Source organism: Cynocephalus volans, chromosome 3 (genome assembly GCF_027409185.1).
Source record: "Cynocephalus volans isolate mCynVol1 chromosome 3, mCynVol1.pri, whole genome shotgun sequence".
NCBI classification, from domain to species: Eukaryota; Metazoa; Chordata; class Mammalia; order Dermoptera; family Cynocephalidae; genus Cynocephalus; species Cynocephalus volans.
Window position 1 is genome coordinate 120,025,323 of NC_084462.1, and position 22,477 is coordinate 120,047,799.

The window sequence follows — 22,477 nt, forward strand, 5'->3', positions numbered from 1 at the left end:
GCTCTGGATGGGGAAGATGATGCAATAGCGCAATCACAATAAATATTTCAGTCCTAGTTTCTTATTTATTAAAAAAAATCTATAAGACATAAATACATATTGATTTCCTTTAAATAAAAACTTTAAGTCCCAACACTCCCAGTGAGAAAATTGGCACTTATAGTTATTTGTTTTTATGTTTTTCATTGGAAGCTGAAACACTTAGAAAGTTAGGTTGTCTATCAATAAGTTGCTGACCAATCTAGGAACAAAACCAATTGATCTTGATACCAAATTGAGACTTTTTAAGCAGTGAAAATGAATTGAATGCTATGGAATATACTGTATGGCTCTTGTTTTACTTAACTAGCACCCTAATTCTTGTTCCATAAAAGATTTGAGATAACAGTGCTGCTTTCATTGTTAATTTAAACATTTTGAAGTTTCCTCACAACTTAACTTTTGGTAGAACCAAATAAATCTCTTTATTCATAATAGATTTTATGATAATTATAGGAATTCTCAAAGCTGCTTTCATCTGAGTTTCAAGTATATTTTGAAGTTACAGCGTACTATTTAAGGAATTATATTTAAATGTAGCTGTAAGTCTTTCTCAACTGGTTTGGGGGAGAATTAAGCCTTAGTGCCCTAAGGAATCCACTGAATGTAACAAATTCTCTCTTGTGCATCTAGAATAACACTAGTTATGTACTATCCTTGAGAGAATTGAGAAAACAGTCAAATAATTTTCTGTGTACTGTAGTTCAGGTGAGGAATATTGGTTGAGTTGTTAAAGTTCCTTGGTTTAGTCTTGCTTGCATTTCTACACTCTCTTAACAACTTCCTCTACCTGGGAAAACATTAACAGCAAATAATCCTTTGGGTAAATCTGCTTTACTGAAAAGCATAACACTTCTTACATATAAGCACTGTAGTTAGTGTACTTATATAAAATATAAATATAAATATATAAATATAAATATAAATCTTTATAAAGGCAGGTAAAAATTTTATAAATGACAGGAAACTTTGTAAGGTCCCTAGAGAAATATATAGCAAGTAAAAGAAATATAGCCAAACGTGAGACTTTCTATCGTGCTTTCTCACAATAATACTGTCCTCTTTAATAATCATTTACAACACACACACATATACACACACACAGTATTTAATGTTTTCTGATAAGTAAGCATGGTTGATAGTTAAATAATACAAAATAAAAAACCAAAAAAGATGATTTAATTGATTCCATGAGCTATCATGTCCTTAATTTAAAAAAAAAGACAATTTACCAACAAGAATGATGAAGATTAGTCGATACAATCATTTAACGTTATAGATATTTCCTCTAGTCTTTGCTCATATTTCTTCTGGTTTTGATTAATTCATGTTGGATAGGGAAACTTTAATTACACTCTATTAGTAAAGGATATACTTTCAGTGAGTAAATAATGATAATTTTTCTACTTATTTTATCTATGCTACCTTGTAGTGTCTTCTCCCAAATTACTCTTTCTTGGACTATGTGGATTTGGTGCTACAAATGCTGATCAAAATGGCTCCCAAGCAAAAGATTAAATGTTCACTCTCCCAGTGGGTGAATTATTCCCTGCAGTTATGACTGAATTTTGAAATCAGGGTTTTATTTGTTTTAAACATTTTTAATGCTGAAACTAGATCAGGGAAACTGCACATATCAGCTCAAACTGAGCCTGTTTGAAATCAAGATAGAGGAACACCAAACAGAAGTGGAAGGTTGTTCATCTCTACTTCTTTTGGAAACATGCTTTCCAAGTCCACTAAATGCGTTAGCTAGCCTATGGCCTCTTTTGATTGACCCCAAATTAACATATAGTTTTAGGCAAATGTCACTTATGGAGATAAGCCCTAGACTTCAAAAGCCATCATATAAATGTAAGAGATATAACATCAACAAATTTATCCACTTTATGTAATGACATGGCAAGTAATGAACAGAGTTTGTTCATTTACCTTGAATTATATAACAACTGTAATTTTTCTTGGATGAAGCACAATGTCATTCCACCTTAGTATAATATATACCAAGTTTTCGATAAAATCATTTCACATCCAGTGTATCTCATACACTGGTATATAGCTCTGATATAAAACTCAATTTCAACTAAATCTAATTATGTAGCAGGGAATCTAGTATTAGTATATACAATAAGTACATTTGAAAGGAAAATACTCTTTGTTTTGCCTACATTTCCTGTTGATGTAACAAAACACTACTTATGTCATGTAATACAATGATTTAAGTAATAATGTCACAAGTTAGAACTATGACATAGAAATAAAATATAGCTTCAGTTAGCCTGTCAGACACAAATCTTCAGGAAACTAGGCTTTATTGGTTCAGATACTTGCCTGTTTGCTTCACAGAACACTTTGTTAAGTGAAAGGAAGAATAATGTCTCCAATTGAAAAACAGAGGGAGTGTGGGGCTGGCAGAATGCAATTGCCCAAGTTAGAGTGAACCAAATTGATCTGAAATCATTTAGATAACAATGTGATGGGCAGCGGACAGCATTTGTTTATGAAGACAGATCATACCAGGCAAATCTGATTTATTTGGCCTTATAAAATTACTCAGCAAGTTTGTGGATAAAGAAAATTCCATGGACAAACAGTATATCTAAATGTTTGTAAAAGACTTTGATGTGGGTCTGCATGAGATTAAGATAATTGAAATGCTAGGAAGATGTTGCCCAGATAACAATGCAATGGCGTGGTTATCAGATTTAAAACAGAATAATCATATAAAAAATAGATCATAATATCTAACTGATATATTTGGCAGAACACCAAAGAGCTAGTATCTTTATAGATCAATATCATAAGCAAGTATGAAAATGATTTAGTCCACAAAAATTAGTTTACTCTTTTATTGGGAGGTACACATATCATAAACAAAAATTAGTTCAAAATGCTTTACTTCTTGTCCAAAATGAACTATTACTTTATTTTGGCCTCTATTGACATTTACAAAATTTGTAACTGTGGTGTCTGCCAAAAGCATTAAAATAGATAACCATAAGTTTTTATGTTTGTTTGTTTTTTGTTTTTGGCAGCTGGCCAGTATAGGGATTGAACCTTGGACTTTGGTGTTATCAGCACCACACTCCAACCAATTGAGCTAACTGGCCTGCCTGATAACCATACAGTCTGATAGGTTTCCAAAGCATAGTAAAATTCAGTGAAAATCTTAAGTTTTAAAATCAATTCCTTTGTAGATTTTTTAAGGGCTGAGACATAATTTGGAAAAAAAAATCTATAGTAATAATGATAATTTTGGGAGAAACAGCAACTAATTATTATTATTATTTTTTGTCTTTTTGTGACAGGTAATGGGATCGCAACCCTTGGCTAGGTGTCGCCCGCACCACGCTCAGCCAGTGAGTGCACCGGCCAGTCCTATATAGGATCCGAACCCGCGGCGGGAGCGCTGCTGCGCTCCCAAGCACCGCACTCTCCCGAGTGTGCCACAGGGCCAGCCCAACAGCAACTAATTATAAATAAAAATTAATGAAAGGGGATATGGAAGGAAGAAGGAATAACAGTTTGATGTGTTTTAAAGTCTTGTTGTCAAATGGGAAGAACACTTTCAATATATATCCACAGGGGTTACATTAAAATATTTAACAGTGTCTATGAAGTGGCTACTAATTGATCAGAACTTTTAATGGCCATAGAGTTGGAGCAAGGCCCTAAAGACTCCTTGGTATGTAAGACATTAACTCTTTCATTGATGGATAATGGGGAGGTGGGTACTGTTTGGAAGAAGCTGGAGTAACTGGGGGACTCAAGGGAAGAGCATTTGGAAAGGTAGTGTGTATTTACTAATTGATATGGAAGTATTTTAATATTTTCACAAATGACAGAGCTTTTCTGGTAAGATATCAGCTGTACAGTAGCCAGAAGACTCTAAGAAAAATAAATGAGACAGAAAATTTGAATAGGTTAAATTACAAAAAGTGAAATAAAATTTCAATAGATTACAAGATGTTAAACTTCATTAATAATTAAATACAAGTTTATTTTAACAAAACAGCACTTTTCACTTATCTAATTGGCAAATAGTTTTTCTTATATGTGACAGAACATAGGGAATGTAGCACTAGTATGCCTGCTGATAGAAGTATAAATAGGCACAATCGTTCTGAAAGATAGTTTTGTAATATTTATCAAAAACTTAAAATGTTGGTCTCACTTAATGGTTCTGGTGGTATTAGGCTAAGTTAGATCAATCCTCCCAGTGAAAATAACTAAAAGATCTGGATTTTAAAGATATTCTTAGAGCATAAAAGGCTACGAAAAATAGTAAGAAATTACCAGACTAAAGGTGAAGGAAAAATAGGAATCTGAATATAAAAGCTATTCTGCCCTGAGAGAATTTTCTTATTCACTCAATTAGAATCTTTATCTTGATAGCTTTTCCAGGCAAAGGAGATAAAAAACAAAACCCAGGTCCTATATAAGATAGGAGGTCTAATAGAAGATCCTCCCTTACAAGACACTGGCACTCCAAAGTCCTTGAGTACAGGGTCCCCCCTTATCCTCAGGGGATATAGTTCAAGGCCCCCAGTGGATGCCTGAAACCATGGATAGTACCAAAGCCTATATATACTATGTTCTTTCCTATACATACATATCTATCTATGATAAAGTTTAACTTATAAATTAGGCACGGGGATTAACAACAATAACTAATGAAGAAAGAACAATATGCCAGCAGGACTACTCTTATGCTTTGGGACCAATATTAAGAAAATAAGGATTATTTGAACATAGTACTGTTATACTGCCACAGTTGATCTCATAGCTACTCTAGACAAAAGAATGATTCATGTCCAGGGTGGAACAGAGCAAGGTAGCATTAGATTACTCAGAATGGTGTGCAATTTCAAACTTATAAATTATTTATTTCTGGAATTTTTCATTTAATATTTTTGGACTGCTGGTAACTGAAACCTTGAAAAACAAAACTGTGAATGGAGGCAGGGGGACTACTGTATGTACTGCTTGTATTCAATTGCCGGGGGCAGTGAATCTCAAGCCTTGAACTTGGGTTAAGGTAATTCTGGATTGGTAGTGCCTGGCAGAGCAAATACAGATCTCTGAAGTAAGATACCTCCATCATATGCTTAAAATCATTTCTAGAAATAATTCCTCAAATACAATGTTCAGCATATAATCGATGATATCAAGTCCACAAGGAGACTAGATTAAATGAGCAAGAATCAGCAGAGACAACAAACAACAAAAACTGACTCATGAAGACTTTAACTATTGGATTTGTCAGGCTCAGACTATAAAACAAGACTATAAAACAATTATGAAAAGTATGTTTAAGGACATAAAGACCAGCTTGATGATATCTACAGAGAACAGAAAACCACAAAGAGTAACATAGCAATTTGAGTTTGTAGAAAGAACCAAGAAAAATTTTATTGTAATTTAAAATATTTTTAATATTTTAAATATTGTGGTGCTATTTTTTAAAAAACCTATAAATATATTTATATTTTATGAATAAAAATTAATTTTTTAAAGTAAAATTTATAAATAAAAATTTAAAATCCAACAGGATGTTAAGTGTAAGTTAGACACACTTTAAAACTTGGTGAACTTGAAGATACATCAGAAGAAATGATCCAGAAAGCAGCATAAAGAGGAAAAAAAATATATATATATATATATATTTGAGAGGGTAAAAGACACAATATATATTGAGAATGTCTAACATAGATTAGCCAAAGTTCTAGAGGGAGAAAAAAGATAAAATGAGATAGAAGCAATTATTTAAAGAGTTAACTACTGAGGGTTTTTCAAACTAACTAGACTTCAGGGTACTGATTTTAAAAAGTCTTATGAATCGAATGCATGTTAAATAAAAAAACCCATACCTAAGCATACTGAAGTAAAACTTCTTAAAACTAAAGACCAAAACCAAATATTAAAAGCAGACAGAGAAAATGATAAATTACTTTCAAAAGAGCAACAACATACTAACAGCTGACTTTTTACTAGTAAAAATGAGAAATAGGACAGTGGAATGTTATTTTCAGTGTAGTTACTAACCTAAAATTCTACAGGTATATAAATTAAAGACATTTCAGATACGCTTGAGCTGACATATTTTACCACTACCAAATCTACAGTGAAGGAAATTTTAAAGCATGTATTTCAGGTAGGAGGAAAATGATCCTGCATAGAAAGTCTGAGATACAAGGAATTAAGAGCAAAGATAGTGGAAAACCTGTGAGAAAGTCTAATGAATGTTAACTGTGTAAAACAATATCATCTTAAGAACTTTTTAAAACACAAAATTAAGGGGCTGGCCTATGGCTCACTTGGGAGAGTTTGGTGCTAACAACACCAAGTCAAGCGTTAAGATCCCCTTACTGGTCATCTTTAAAAAACAAAATAACAAAAAAACCACAAAATTAAAATACACAACAATGGTAGCATATAAGTCAGGAAAGAGTACATGAAGTTCAAGTGTTCTAACTTTCATATATTACTAAAGATAAAGTTTGGAAAATTAAAAATGTGTGTTGTAATTTTCAAAGTAGTCAATAAAAGAATACAAGCAAAAGGTATAATTTTAAACTGATAAAGATGGAGATTTGATACATAAAAATCAGATATCACTCTAAAGGAGAACAAAAAAGAAGTGAAAAAGAAATGCAACAGATCAGACAAATAGAAAACATTTTTGAAGCTGTCATGTTTCATTCCAAATATGGTAGAAATTACACAAATGTAAAAAAAGGACTAAATGCTCCAGTTAAGATTAAAGATTGTCTGACTCCTTAAAAAAATCCAACCACTATTAATTGGAGACACATTTAAAACATACATACTGACAAAGAAAGGTTGAAATTAAAGGGAAAATACATACCTTGTAAACACCAACCAAAAGAAAGCTGATACGTCTAGAAGAAAACATCAGACAAAACACACTTTTAAAGCAGAAAGCATAACTACAGAGAAAGAGGGATACTTTATACTTATGAGAGGTTCAATTAACCAAGCAGATATTGTTTTAAATTCATATGAATCTTGAGACTATGACAAAGTATCAGGATTATGTAGAGCAAAAGTTGAGAGACTACAAAGAGAAATAACCTAAATTACCACATTTATGTTGGGGAGAGGGCATATATATATATATTTGGTATGTACAATTGCAAAATACACATTCCTTTCAAGCATATGAATCAAATATTAAATTTAAATACATAGATATAAAGATTGACAAGGCTTTCCCCCCTCTAGCCAGGTAAATGACTTTCATCATTATTATGAAATGTTTATTTGGAACACACAAACTCATTATTTGTAAAGTGAAAACCAGGTTAGATAATTAGTCCATTTCTGTTGCTTATAACAAATACACGTAACTGTGTATTTTATAAAGAAAACAAAATTTATTGCTTACAGTTTCAGAGGTTGGAAGTCCAAAGTCTAGGGAACACAGATGGTGAAGGTCTTGGTGGTGGCAACAGTGATGGCAGGTGTCACACTGTGAAAATGGCAGAACAGAGAGAGCAGAAAGAGAAAGAGAGAGAGAGAGAGCGCTTCTCATTCACTCTCTTTTTAAAGCCCTCAGAACCACACTACTAACCACCATTTTTAATCCATTCTCTAAGGCATGATCTTACAATCTAATCACTTCTTCAAGGTTCCACCTTTCAATTACCATAATAGGATTTCCTACCCTCTTAGCAGTCACAGTGGGGACCAGGTTTCTAATACATAAAACTGGGGGGAAACAATTCAAGCTTCAGTGAGTTTTGGGGGGACATAATTCAATCCACTACAGAAAGTCTCTACCCTTATGAGTTTACAAGTAACACTAAGCACATATACACTGATATAGAGCACTAGTGTGAACCACCACTGAGCACACTACTTTTTCTCATTTAATTTAATTCTCATTTTATTGTGTATTGTTACATACAATTTTGAGATAAAAAACTGAGACTCAGAGAGATTAAGTAAATTTTCTAAGATTACCTCTTCAATAAATGGCAGTGCTAGGATTCAAATCCACTCTTTTTATGAACACTATGGATTGAATGTATCCCTCAACACTTAGTCCCCACTGGGACAATGTTAAGAGGGTGGGAAATCCTATTACGGTAACTGAAAGGTGGGGCCTTGAAGAGGTGACTGGATATGAGGACCATGCCCAAGTAAATGGATTAATCCATTGATGATTTAATCATGGTCATGGACATGGTTCTGAGGCTTTAAAAGAAGGATTGAGGAGTTAGCTCTCTCTCTGCTTCCACCATCCGCCATGTGACACCCTGCTTTGCTGTGAAGAGTCACTACCCATCAACAAGGCTCTCACAAGATGTGTTCCCTGGACTTTGGATTTCCCAGCCTCTGAAACTGTAAGCAATAAATATTGTTTCTTTACAAATTACCCAGTTTCAGGTATTTCTGTTATAAGCATCATAAAGAGACTAATACAATGAGCAATGAAACAGCTCTAGAAAATACTTATTCCTTTGAGACTGGAAGTAAGGAGATAAGTATTCTTACAGAAGAATCTCTAATATTAGGAAGCTGTCTTTGTGCAACATTGATAGAGGTTTAAGTGTCTGCAATATAGGAGAGTTTCATATTGAGCCAAAGAAGTAGCTAAAATAGTTTGATGAGAGAGACCTGTCTTAGAAGTTAGAGATAGTGCAAGTGATTAGGAATGTGAGACTGGCTGAGGGTAAAGAACTATCATGTACACAGCACAACAGAAATTAAGATGCCTCTTCCATATAACAACCTATGCCATTGAAAATCCTCTTCTTCTACTTCAAATTCACTATTTTCCCATTGCTTATATTGCCTGAAATGAATCCCAGTTTCAACAAGCAGTCTTTCATGACCAAGTAAAAGTCAAGTTATAAATTCCCTCTACTTTCAAGTTTTTAGAGTGTGTTGTCTATTTTACTGTTTAACACAGGGAGGAAAACACTCATAGATATAATTATATATTTTATCAATCAATTATTTAAATTATTTAAATCTATACAATATTTGAATAATTATGCAACATCATCTTCTGTCAATTAATTTAATATTTTTCTGGCTGAGCTTCCTGCCTCAAGTCTCATCCCACCCTCTTACCTTTCTTCTTCACATTTTCCCCTCAACCTCATAGCTTTACTCCAATACAGCCATCAGAGTTATCTTTTCAAAACAAAGACTTGATTATATCATTTAAATTATTTTAAAAAAATCAGTGGCTTCACTGAAAAATATCCATACTCAATTTAGTGTAGTTATAATGCCTTTTGCAGTCTGGCCCCAACTTATCTTTCCAGTCTAAGCTCTCCTACTCCCTTACCACAAGAAACAGACTGTTGCGCCATTTATGGAGAATACTATGCTAATATGCCTATATGATTACAAACTGGGGCTAGAGAGGTTAAATAGCCTAAGGCACACAATAAGGAAATGGCAGAGCCAGGATTCAAACTCAGGTCATAGGCTTAACCCACTAAACTACATAGCCTTTTTCTGTCTTCTACTTGTTTTGTGAATTTTGTTTTAATCATGAAATGACATTAATTTTGAACATATTAAATGCTATGCATAATCATTGCTGTCTTGCAGCATAATTGGGTATAAAATATAAGCCAATTACATAAAGAAATTCTGTTTTTCTGTATAATTTATAGTTGCCATTAGTGTTAATAGACACTTAAATAATAATACTAATACCTTCCAATCTTTTAGGGCTCACTATATGCCATGCATTGTAAGTATTTTATATATATATCTATATATATACTAACATGTAATGCCCAAAGAACCAAGTGAGATAATTATTCATATTCCCATTTTGTGATGAGGAAACTGAGGCCATGAAAGCCTAAATAAGTTGCTTAAGGTTAAAGAGCTACTAATGGAGCTGGAATTGAACTCAAGACTCTCACTTTAAAGCTTGTGCTTTTGACTACACTATGCCATTTCCCTTCAAAGCTCCTAGATTGAACTTTTCAATAACCTGGATTCCACTCTTCAGAACCAATGCCTGAAATTCCTTGTTTTCCACACATGTAGTCTTTTCTTGCAAGTCTTGTCTTTTCACCTAAGTAGCTGACCTGCTTCTTTCTGTTCTCATTCTCCTAGTATCCTGGGTGCTAAACAGCTTAAAATAGTAGAAACTCTGGTTGTGAGCTGGGGTTTATTTTCCCCGTAGGAATGGAATGGGAGTGATCGAAATCATGGGTCAAGAGACTGAGGTGGGGAAGAAAAGACTTCCATGGTCATATGATGCAAGGAACACCTTCCTATTCCTCTCAGTTCTCTGCACCAAGATACCCAAATGCCTATGATTTGGAACACCTTATGAGGTTGTTTACTGTCCTCTGTGCTCAGGAAGCATTGACTTCAGGTCTGTAGGTTGAAGCAATAGGAAACTGTGATACTTTTTAAAATCTGGTGGCTCATAATTTTAGATATCAATTCATTTACATAGGCATTGCTCTAGATCCTAGATATACAGCTGTGAACAAAACAACCTGCCTTCATGGACCTTATTGCTTGCTGGGAAACAACAGACAAATGACAAATAAAAAAATACATAATATAGTGACAGATAGTGATAAATGCCATGAAGAAAAAGAAAGTTGAGTAAAGTGACAGAAAATGATGAAGGGTAATGGGGGTACAAACCGGGGGTAGTCTCTAGATCTTTCTGAGGTGGTATTCTTTGAGTAAAGACCGAAAAGAAGTTAAGGAAAACGATGTGAACATATCTGAAGAAAGAGCATTCTAGCAGAAGAAATATCCTCAAGGTGGAAGTGTGCTTGTCACGTCTAAGGAAAATAAGGAAACCAATGTGGATGGAACAGATTGAATGAGGAAGAGAGTGGTGGGAGATGTGGTTTAAGAATAGCCAGGAACCAAGCAGAGCTTTGAATTTTATTCTAAATGTAGTGAAAGTCATTTAAAGATTTTGAGCAAAAGAGTTAAATGATCAGATCTATATTCTAACAGGATTCATCTTGCTGCTGAACAAAAAATACAGTATGAAGGGCAAGAGTGGAAGTAAGAGACTAGAGTACAATGGTACAGAATCTAAGAAGTGTTCAGATTCAGGAAATGCTTTGAAGATAGAGCTGATAAGAATTGCTAATGGATTGAATATAGCATGTTTAGCTTCAGCCAAAAATTTTTGGGTTTTGGCCTAGGCAGCTAATTAAATGAAGGTGCCATTTATTGAGATGAGGAAAACTGAGAAGGGGATTAAGTTTAGGAGAGGAATTCAAGAGTTCAGTTTTAGATTTGTGAAAGACGATTTGACTTCCAAGTTTTTGGGGATAATAAGCTCTAGTAGATGCTGCTGGTGTTCACCTTTTATAGGGACATGTCTGCATAGAAGTGAAGGGGCAAAGAATCAGAAGAAATAGAGTTTCTTCTGAATAATCCCTCATCTGTTCAAGTGATAAAAAGTAGGGTATTCATGAGTCTGTCTTATATACCCTACAATTTTAAGGTAAGATGAAATCTCTCTTTTCAAAAAGTCTTGATTTCTATTGTTTCAAAATTTCTGAATTTATTTATTTATTTATTATTTTTTTAAAAGATGACTGGTAAGGGGATCTTAACTCTTGACTTGGTGTTGTCAGCACCACGCTCTCCCAAGTGAGCGAACATGCCATCTCTATATAGGGATTTGAACCCGCAGCCTCGGTATTATCAGCACCACACTCTCTCAAGTAAGCCTCGGGCCAGCGCTAAAATTTCTGAATTTAAATCAGAGTAATTTATTTCACAATTAGAAATAGAAAGCCTAAAATGTAAATAGCTTGAGAGATAATCCAATGTGTATGAGTTTTTATCAAAGTATAACTGAAAGCAAATGAAGGTGTTTAAAAGGAGGAATTGTCATTGTTAAGAGAAAGGATGTAGATAATCAGATTTCACAATCCTGCTGGGCACTGCCCTATTTATCATAATTTCTAAGTGAGAAAATAGAGAGAGAAGTGTTCATATCTTGAAGGATCATCTAGGTTTATACCCAAATGGGGAATATGCATCTAAATTCTTTCTCTTTCCCACCTTTTAACTCTTTATACCTTTTATCCCTAGTCTCTTCCCCCAATTGTACTTCAACTGGAAGGCCTGTGGCATGATAGAGGCTTGTCATCTCTTCCCGAGGGTCAGAATTCAAACAGATGGACTTGGAGAATGCTACTTATCTGTACTTATCCATTTGATGTTGCAGTAACCTAGGGGAAGGGTACCACATTTAACACCAGAAAGGATTTAAGGCAGCTTTTTACACGATTTTTTCCCCTTTCTGATTATCAGAGTAATATATGCTTATTTCAGAACATTTTAATTAAAAAGTTAGGAAAAAAACCAAAAAAAGACTAAATTCCTACTAACTAGAGGCAATCTCAACAACATTTTGGCACATTTCCCCTCATGTTTTATGCATTTTGTTCTTTCATAATTGAGCTGTTCAGGTGACTTTGCATCCTGCTGTTTTTGCTTAATGTTATTGTATACATATTTGTCTGTGTCATTGCATTTTTATGGCTATATAATCATCTATAGTATAGGTAACCATAATTTTACTCAAGATCGTTTCTGATTATTTACTATGATAAATAAAACTGTGACAAACAGCTTTGTGCATAAATCTTTGCCCTTGTTTTGGATGACTTACTAAAAGAAAAATTGGTGGATTAAGGGTATACATGTTTTTTGAAATCTCCTGATATACACATTACACCAATTTCCAGAAAGGTTGTTATGAAATTACATGTGGGGGGAAGGGAAAAGAAGAGTTATTGGAACTATTGGAACTCTGGTAGAAAATATTTGATAGCAGTTCTTACAAAGTACTATGCCCCTGGGGAAAAGTCCTCCTGGAAAAGGGGCTATCTTAAAGTAATAAAATTCTTATCAGATTTTCCGCACCACACAACATGTCTGGGTTATGAGGAGAAAGAGAAAGGGAGAATTTGAGTTAGAAGTCACACATAAGCTGACATGTCAGAAATAATCAGTTTGGGAAACTAAGTTTGCCAACACTATTAAAAGACTCAAATATAGTCCTATAGTGATTCTAAATATTAATTTTGATTATAAAGTATCAGGCTCATTTATTTAATTTTGTATAAGTTCATGCTATTTAATGAGAAACATAATGGTAGTGTTTTTCAAACTGGGGGTCCTAATCCATTAGTGAGTTGTTAAATCAATTTGTTTGCTATGGCCTGTATTTAAAAAAATAAAATAAAATAAAATAAATTGGATAGAAAATATGAGAATCATTGCACCTAGTTAAAGGAAGTATTATTTTTAAAACTTTTGTTTCAGTTACGTGTGTGTGTTCTATTAAATTTGTGGGACATGATTAAGGAAAAAAGAGTTTAAGCCCATTGTAGTAGAAAGAGTCTGGGCTTTGGAATTAGCCAGACCTTGGTTTAAACCTGGGCTCTGCATGACTTTTGCTAGTTATCCAACTTCTCTATGGCTCAAACCCTTCATCAAAAAAAGAGAGCAATGATATCTTCTTCCTTGTTTGTGGTGTGTGTGTATTTGTGTGTGTGTGTGAGGTTAGAGATTACTTATGCAGAATACCTAAAACATAGTCAATGATTAATAAATATATAATCACTTCCAAATCTTCCCTCAAATAATGTTCTCCATGTAAAAATACTTCAATCACTAGATGGGACACAATATGTTTTTTTGATGATCAGATCTGTCATGCTATAGTCTACTCTAAAAACACCTCCCTCAGTCTTTCTCTTCAATTGGGTTTAGTAAAGAGACTTGAACACACAGTGCTTTCCCCTTCCTGTTCCCACATTTGACTTAATTATCTTATGGATTTTGGCACTTTTCATCTGTTAAAATTGTCTAATTTTTTTCATCGTTCGGCTAGTGTTACAAACTTTAAAATCTCTTCTAGTTCTTAAAACAGCGCTGGGCACATTGCAGGGTGCTGGATAACAGTCCACACCTTTTGCAAAGTATCACTTGTCATGTATAGGGAAGCAGGTGTAATGCTGATTCCACCAGTATTTCTCACTCAATCTACTCCATGCTAACCAGGTCAGTTAGGCATTAAGTCATGTCTCTGGGTAGTACAAGTGGGAAGTGTGAACGGAGAAACCACTTTATGTGAGGACAATCGAAAATTAGATCCTATTTTCCCTCCCCACTCCTGTTCCCATCGGGAGGGGCACTCATAAGCCCGGAGGACCAGGGCCGAGAAACGTACTGGCGTTCTGAGCTCCAGAGGCTCGCCAGCACGCACGATCTCCCGCGCTGAGAGCCCTTCTTCCCAGATGAATTCTCATAGTATCACAGACGCGCGCCGTCTCGATCGATACTGGATGGCAGACGTGCTCCCGCCGTCAAGTGTAGGCACAGGGCGGTGGATTTTAGCCGCCCTGCCGGTCGGTCGCAGGTTCTCATCAGCTCTATAACGGCAAAGGACGTTAACCCGTTCCCCGGCGGACACCCACCAGTGGTCTCCCGGGCACCTGCTGCCCACCACCTCTTCCCCTCCGCTCTTTCGCAGGGCTTTTCAGTCAGACCCCCACTCCTGGAGGCAGCCGGGCCCAATCCGCGCGGAGGGGTCGTGAAGTGGCCTCTCCGCCCGGCTCCCCAGCAGCACGGTCCCTGGAGGCGGCTGAGGCGGTGAGTGCTGAGCTCCCTCGAACTCCGGGCCTTACCTTCTTGCATCTTTGCTCAGGCGGCGGCAGGGAGAGGCGGCCCCCGGCCGCCCCTCAGCCCGCGGCTGAGGCTGCTCCGAGGCGCGCCCAGGCGGGGCGGGGGCGTGCGCCACAGCCAGCTTCGTCTACTCCCGCGAGCCCCGCCAGGAGAAAACCCCGCCCCCGGCGCCCGCTCCCACTCCTGATTGGCCGGATCAACCCGGAGGCGGCCGGGCGGGGCCCCGGCCGGCGTCTCAGCTATAAAGACAGCCTCGGCATGACCGCCGCGGCGAAGCTCGTGTAGCTCCAGTGCTCGCCCTCTGTCAGCCCACGGGGCGCCCGCACTCCTCCTGCCCCTGAGCGTTCCCGACTCCACCATGCCGAGGGGCTTCCTGGTGAAGCGAACTAAACGGACAGGCGGCTCCTACCGAGTGCGCTTAACCGAACGGGTCTTCCCTCTGCCGGGGCCCCAGGTGGCGCAGCCCTTCCCCGAGGAGGTTCCCAGCGCCTCCCTGCCAGGTGCGGAGCGGGCGGCGCCCCTCACCCAGGAGCCCGGAAAGGGGCTAACAGCGGAGGCTGCCCGGGAACTGTCGGAGTCGCCCTGCCGGGCGGCTGGGGTGAGCCCGGGGATGCGCGGGCGGGAAGGCGCGGAGTGGAGGGCAGATGGCAGGGAGGGTCCCGGGACCGGGCCCAGCCCCGCGAAGCCGGCTGGCGCGGAGCTGCGTCGGGCGTTCCTGGAGCGCTGCCTCAGCTCGCCCGCTTCTGCCGAGTCCTTCCCCGGGGGTGCCGCCGCCGTGGCTGCATTCTCCTGCGCGGTGGCTCCAGCAGCCGCACCGACCTCAGGGGAGCAGTTCCTGCTGCCGCTCCGGGCACCATTCCCAGAGCCCGCGCTCCAGCCAGACCCCGCGCCCCTCTCGGCCACCCTGCACGGCCTGAAGAAGGTCGCCGGCGGCGAGCGCCGCGCCAAGGTACCTCCGGGCTGTGCGTCTGGACCTGCGGCTGCGGGAATCAAGAAGCCAAAGGCCATGAGGAAGTTGAGCTTCGCCGATGAGGTGACCACATCCCCTGTCCTGGGCCTGAAGATCAAGGAGGAGGAGCCCGGAGCGCCGTCCCGGGGCCTGGGGGGCAGCCGCACTCCGCTGGGGGAGTTCATCTGCCAGCTGTGCAAGGAGCAGTACGCAGACCCCTTCTCGCTGGCCCAACACCGCTGCTCCCGCATAGTGCGCGTCGAGTACCGCTGCCCCGAGTGCGACAAGGTCTTCAGCTGTCCTGCGAACCTCGCCTCACATCGCCGCTGGCACAAGCCTCGTCCCGCAGCGACAAACGCCACCACAGTCTCCTCCACCGACGGGAAGCCGACTCCCTCGTCGTCTTCGTCCTCCCCGGACTCGGGGGCCATTGCATCTTTCTTGGCGGAAGGGAAGGAGAACAGCCGGGTAGAGCGGACTGTGGATCAGTACCAGCAGGCTAGGGACAGCTCCGGGCCGGATCAGCACCAGGACAGCGCCCCGCGCCAGGGCCTCCAGGTGCTGATGCATCCCGAGCCACCGCTGCCACAGGCCCCCTTCACAGACGGGGTGTTGGGGCGCCAGGTGCTTGGGCCGGGCAGTGCCAGTGGTGGCGGGGGTTCCGAGATCTTTGTGTGTCCATACTGCCACAAAAAGTTCCGTCGCCAAGCTTATCTACGCAAGCACCTGGTCACTCATGAGGCGGGCTCGGCCCGTGCGCTAGCCCCAGAACGTAGCGCCCCACTCGCCTTCGCTTGCCCGTTGTGCGGGGCGCACTTCCCGTCCGCAGATATCAGGGAGAAGCACCGGCTGTGGCATGCTGTCCGCGAGGAGCTGCTCCTGCCCGCTCTGACGGGGGCTCCTCTCGAAGCGCCGGGCCCAGGCGGGGCACCTGAAGGGAGTGCTCAGCAAATTTTCTCGTGCAAGCACTGCCCATCCACTTTTTTTAGCTCCCCAGGGCTGACCCGGCACATCAATAAGTGCCACCCCTCAGAAAGTCGGCAAGTATTGCTGCTGCAGATGCCTCTGAGGCCCGGCTGCTGAGGGCCGAGAGACCAGAAAGACTTCCCAGTTGGCCTTGGAGGAAACAGACCACGGGAATTTGTGGGGTTTTCTTCAATTTGCGTTTATTTTCTACCGTCCCTGTCTTCTCTCCTAAAACTCTCCTAGTAGTCAATGTTCCGCCAGAGAAGAGGGACAGTGAAATGTAAAATCCCTCTAGAGCAGGTATGTATCTGGTGTAAACATTCTCGGTCAAAGACTGCCAGCTTTAAATACTTCTTACTTTCCTCACTAAAATAGATATTTTCCCTCTCAAAATTCTGGAGACCCTAACGAATCCTATATGATTGCTAATTCCTATGAAAAGTCACAGTGAATGAGTGCATGTCTCAAAGTCTACAAAGGTTTCCTGCTACCAAAAGTGGTAGTCACCAGTTTTTCTCTTGCCATCAAAGGCGGCCTATGTAGTTTCTGTCTCAATAGGGTCAAATAGGTATCCTGCATTGTATATTCTGTGAATTAAGTTTTGTGATTGGTGCCAAACTTACAGGGGGAAAAAAGATTCAAGAACTGTGTACGTGGGCAGGAAATGTAAGAGGATGTTTGTTTGCTGCTTTTTGGGGGGGGTTTGGGAATCTCCCCTGTAACCTTTCCTTTTCTCAATTATATGTACTAGTCCATTCTTCAGTGTTTGGAGGTGGGGAGGGTACTACTTTATTGGAAGGAGTTGAGATGCACCCAAAATTCTCACCTTTAGCTTTTTTTTGTGTAGTATTCAGGAAGAGCTACTTTAAACCTTTCTTCAAATAGCTTTTTGGAAATATAGAACTCGTTTCCTGAAGTTTGACTTTTAGTAAGGTTTCACCCAAATTATTTAATGCTTCTGTTGTAAATCTCATATTGTGTATTATATATAAAACTTAAGCTTAAGGAAGATGTTAATATCTATAATCACTATGGAACTCAATAGCAATTCATTCAATATTCAGTATTTTCTTTTCAGCAGCAACTTGTTTTGAATTTTTTTGTAAACCATATTCAGTGTACCTTCTGTACCTATGCCCTAATAGCCAGAGTTTGGGACACTGGTTGGGCATTGCTTGACAGATAGCCCGTACTTGTAAGATGCTTACCACCAAATAAATGTACATAGACCGTGCTTTGTTGTGTTCTCTGTTTGTCTTAAGAATCCCATTGAACACAGCCTATTCTCAAAGCCACATTTCTTACCTCTCCAATGCCAGTATCCTGCTTTAGAATCTTAGTGATCACTTTAGACAGAATACAAAGACAGGAGATATTATATTTTGCAAATGAATGGTGCAGAAACGCAATGGGAAATTTTCCTGTGAAGTATGGCTTCACAAACTGAGCTCCAAAAGGCAAAGAATATGTACTATTCTTTAAATCTAAGAAGACTTATCCTCAAAAACTGTGAACAGAAAACATATTTTTTTAAAAAGGTAGTGAATAGCACTAACTGAAGATGAAGATAATTATATTAATGGCGCTAATTTAGCTATCTCAAGTTGGTATCTTCATTTTGTTACATATCAAACCATTAGATGTTCACTTTTTAAAAATGAAAGCACTTTAGCAACATGTAAGCAGTTACTCTGATTTTCTTGTAATTCTTCACCTTGGTTATGGGAAACTGTCTACATTGTTTAATCTTCTTCCCAGGGACTCTTTATCCATTTGTTTATCTTCCACATAGTTTTCATAGGAATTCACGTTTTTATTTATAAGGAAACAAAAATAAAGTGCACAGGGACTCTGAAAGATTGTTTTATAAAAACTTGTTGGTAGGAAGTTTTATTCCTAGAAGTATATTATAAAACAAAGTGAAATTTACGAAATCAAAGAAACATGACTCTCAGATAAATCAATGCTTTAACCAAGTGCATTCAGTGAAGTTTCTGGCCAGCCTTTATGAAGGTATAAAATTTCCCATGTTTTTAAAGACTGTGGTAGAATCTTTGAGAAATAAGTTGCAGTATATCCTGAGAAGAATTTGAATTCATTTTTCATGATTAGCTAAAATAACTCATACTTAATATTTAACTCTACTTATTAAGTATGAAGATATATGAAATACAGAAATCAACACTCAGGACAGGAAGTGATAAGAATATTTTATTGTATTATTAAATACCATGTCATTTTTTTTTTTTACTGTTACAAATTTGTAGATACCACATGAATGATACATAATTTATATTTTATGGTTTGCCAGTATGATATATTTACACATGCAGTTAATACCAATGTCATGCTACATTTCCTTAGAAGATGCCCATTCAAAACAAAATGTGAGCAGCTTATCTACTATAGGAAAATACTTCTGGAGGGTGGAATGTATACCAACCTACACCTGCAAGTTCAGTAGTAACAGTATTAAATTTAAGTCCTAGGTCATTTTCCCTTTTCTTTTTTAATAATACACATAATTTGAGCAACATATTTATATCAGAAAAGTTTTTTGCTTTTCTCTCCCCATTATTTTTTTTTCAGTACTTAAGAAAGAACATAGATACACCAAGATCTAGCAGCTGATAATAAACAATCTCAAAACAAAAATGGTATTTAACAGTGATACCACCTAAAAAGCAAAACATTAGAAAAATATTTGGAAACTAAACATAAATTATAGTTCAGCACAGTGATTTTTCTAGTTGTGGACATGTCATGGCATCATCTGCACAGCCAAGAAATCAGACATTGCTTTGGGAAGAAAAGTTAGTGCTAAAATTATTTCAGTAGGAATTTGAGATGCTAGAAGACCATTTATTTTGAGTGTTTTATTTTCATAACATAAATAATCTGTACATGTCCTATGTATTTAACAGATTTGCAACTTTTGCTATAACTTTACAAATGCTTAAATTTAAAATTTTACATTTAAAAAAAAATTATATATTTATTGAGCCATAAAGTTACAATGGGCACAATAAATAAAATAATGATACTATTTGTCCAATTATCTTTTGGCTCAAAGTTAATCATGAAATTAAAGGTAAAACTACTCAGACATAATTATCTAGGAAGGTAAAGGGTGTAGAATAAAATTCTACCCTCTCAAAATATGGCAGCTTGGAGTGTTGGGGGGAAAAAACAAACTGAATAAATAACCCAAATCTAAAATATTAAGTTACAAATTATCTAAATCCAGTGTCTTCTCAAACAAATGTACAGGAAGGAACATGCACGTGACGGCAGATATGAAGGCCTAAAAGGGTTAATTAACACTATGTTAGTGCTAAGGTAGCTATTTCTGATCACCGTTGGGCTGCTTGTCTCCTTAGGATTTATTGGCTGAGCCAGAAGAACGACGCAGCTTCATGGACATGCGGCTTTTGCTAGTTCGAGGAGACATTGGAGAGGCCAGGTCAGCCCCATCTACCTGCGTTGCTGTGGGAGTTTCGCTGGGTAGAACCTCTGCATAGGAGCCTGCAGGAAACAGGAAAAGCAATAATTAGTACATTCATCCCATAAGAAAAACCTTTTTGCTAGTAATCAGTAGCAAGTATCCCAACCCTTAATGAGGTCTTTAGAGGAAAAAAGCAAGCCCCAAACTTGCTTATTACAAGAGTCTACTAATGTATTTAACACCAGGTGATCTGGTGACTCATGTCATCATATCAGCAAGAAAGCACCAATTATCATCTCCAGAACCAGAACCCTGGAGAAAGCAATGGAAAGCAAAATCTTTGGGCCAGAAAGAACAGGGATCCAAAGCACCATTAGCATGCAGAGATGGGCAAGGACTCAAGAAGCAGTTGAGAAGGACCAATTTATATCTCAAAGGTTCAGGGTACAACCAAAAAAAGGGCCTTTCTATCAAAACAAAACAAAACAAAAAACAAAACAAAACAAAACAAAACAAAACAAAACAAAACAAAACAAAACAAAACAGCACCAAACAGCTCCAGTTGTGGAACCAAGGATTCAAAAAGGAACTCAGCACTATGAGACCATTATACATGCTAGGTATTTAAATATGGGTTTAAGATGAAGCAGGATAAATTCCTGGGGGTGGGGGACGGGGGGGCAGGGTGCAACAATTCTCATCTGAAAGTCAGTCAAAAAACACTAACTGACCCCAGAAAATGTATACTGTTCAGTCATAGCAAGTAGGTAATCAGTAGAATTAGTAAATATAAAATTTTAGGAAAGAAGCAAAATAAAATTAAATTGGAGAATTCTGTGTGTCATTTATAAAGTAATTCTTCACCTCTGTACTTTATTTCTATGAATTACGATTCTGTAATAAACTGCAATACTACGGAACCTTTCATATTGTAGGCTCTCAAATATTTTCTGAACAAAAGAACAAAATATTACATTAAAAATAAAAGCCCTTCAAAAAAAAAAAAAAAAGAAAAGAAAAGAAAATCTGCAAACAGATTAATAAAATTAAAAAATTCTATATATTTTAAGGTATTTTAATCCAGATTTTCTGGGTCTTAAGTACATGGAAATTTTCTTTATGTATGTCACAAACAAGCAAAAATACCATACAGGTTGCAGGCCTACCTCACTGATACTTCAAACTTTGAAATAATTATGCTAGCATTTCCATATAATGAAACATTTGTGCTTAAGTTTGTTATAAATATTTATAAGGAAAAAACCCAAAATGTTCAATAAGGAGTGCAGATTTTAAGGCCAAATGTTACTATACTTACATAAATATACTTAAGAACAAATATACATTGTCAAGGAAAAATATCTGTCATTCATAATCCAGGTCAATTGGCCTCCTCTAAGTAACTTGAACATTCTTTCCTTTCTAACTGAAATGAGATTCGTCTTCAAAATACACAGAGAAGAAAATATATTTCTATTCACCTTTATTCTTCCTAAAGATCTGAATTGGTTCATAGTGGATCCATACTAGAAAATCAATAGTAGAATATGAATCCATGGCCCTTTTTAGGGAAGCATTGCAGGTAGACGGCAGAAAGTTGTTGAAGAGCAGTAGCTCATGCTTTTCTGATAATGCATATTATTCCCGGCCACCATGAGAGGCTTTTCCATGGCTGTTTACCTTGAGATGGCCAATGTTTTCTAGCGGAGGTTTTGGGAGGAAGAGAACTATCACTGCATTTCTTTCTTTGTTGTGAATGAAGAAATGGAGTAGCGAGCAGAGTGAGAAAACAAAAGAGAAGATAGACAACAGATATGAGAGACACAGTGCAGAATTTTATAGGTGTCAACCAAGGAGCAGAGAAGAGAGTAATCAGAATTCTATTATGAAATATAATTGGGCATGCAATGAGTTAGGGTGATGATGTTTCACAATGGACAATGCTTTGTAAATTCGAATGTTATACTTACCAACTAACAAAACAAGTTCAAATAGGAAAAAAGAAAAGAAGAAAAAAGTCTATCAGAGATTATATAAACATACACCTTTTAAAGTGTTCACTGCAGTGGTGACATGTTTCCTAACCATTCAGTCATAAAATCTCTAGAGCTGCACTGTCCAGTATGGTAGCCATAGCCACATTTAATTAAAATCGATAAGTTAAAATTAAATAAATATGCAGTTTCTTGGTAAACTAGACACATTTCAAGTGTTCAACAGCCACATGTGATTAGTGGCTACTATATTGGACAATGCAGATGTAGAACATTCCCAACATCACAGAAAGTTTTATTGGAGAACAGTGCTTTAGAGTATGCCAAACTCAGAGAACATTTTCCTCAAAAACAGCAATTCCTTCATGTCTCCTATGCTTCAAAGTGAAATCCTCCCTTCAGTCA

The 22,477-nt window shown here is 38.0% G+C and overlaps 2 protein-coding genes across 14 annotated transcripts in view; one reads left to right on the forward strand and one right to left on the reverse strand.

Moving 5' to 3' along the window:
• The first annotated feature begins 15,076 nt into the window (after positions 1 to 15,076).
• Positions 15,077 to 16,750, forward strand: INSM2 (INSM transcriptional repressor 2). The gene has a single exon (XM_063088480.1). The coding sequence runs from the start codon at positions 15,077 to 15,079 to the stop codon at positions 16,748 to 16,750; it is 1,674 nt and encodes a 557-aa protein (XP_062944550.1).
• Positions 16,751 to 18,826: 2,076 nt separating this feature from the next.
• Positions 18,827 to 22,477, reverse strand: part of RALGAPA1 (Ral GTPase activating protein catalytic subunit alpha 1) — a 236,104-nt gene continuing 232,453 nt past the window's right edge. For 8 of the 13 annotated variants that reach the window (XR_010022974.1, XR_010022970.1, XR_010022972.1 and 5 more), the window contains 2 exons: positions 21,759 to 21,823; positions 20,077 to 20,158 (listed from right to left, as the gene is read on the reverse strand). Coding sequence is in view for 2 of the 13 variants with exons in the window: in XM_063091099.1 (XP_062947169.1) it covers positions 20,010 to 20,158 (149 nt within the window). In the remaining 11 variants the exon portion in view is untranslated. Of the gene's footprint in view, positions 20,159 to 21,586; positions 21,605 to 21,758; positions 21,824 to 22,477 lie in introns of those variants that run through there. The other 5 variants (XM_063091099.1, XM_063091098.1, XR_010022967.1 and 2 more) reach the window with 4 other exon arrangements.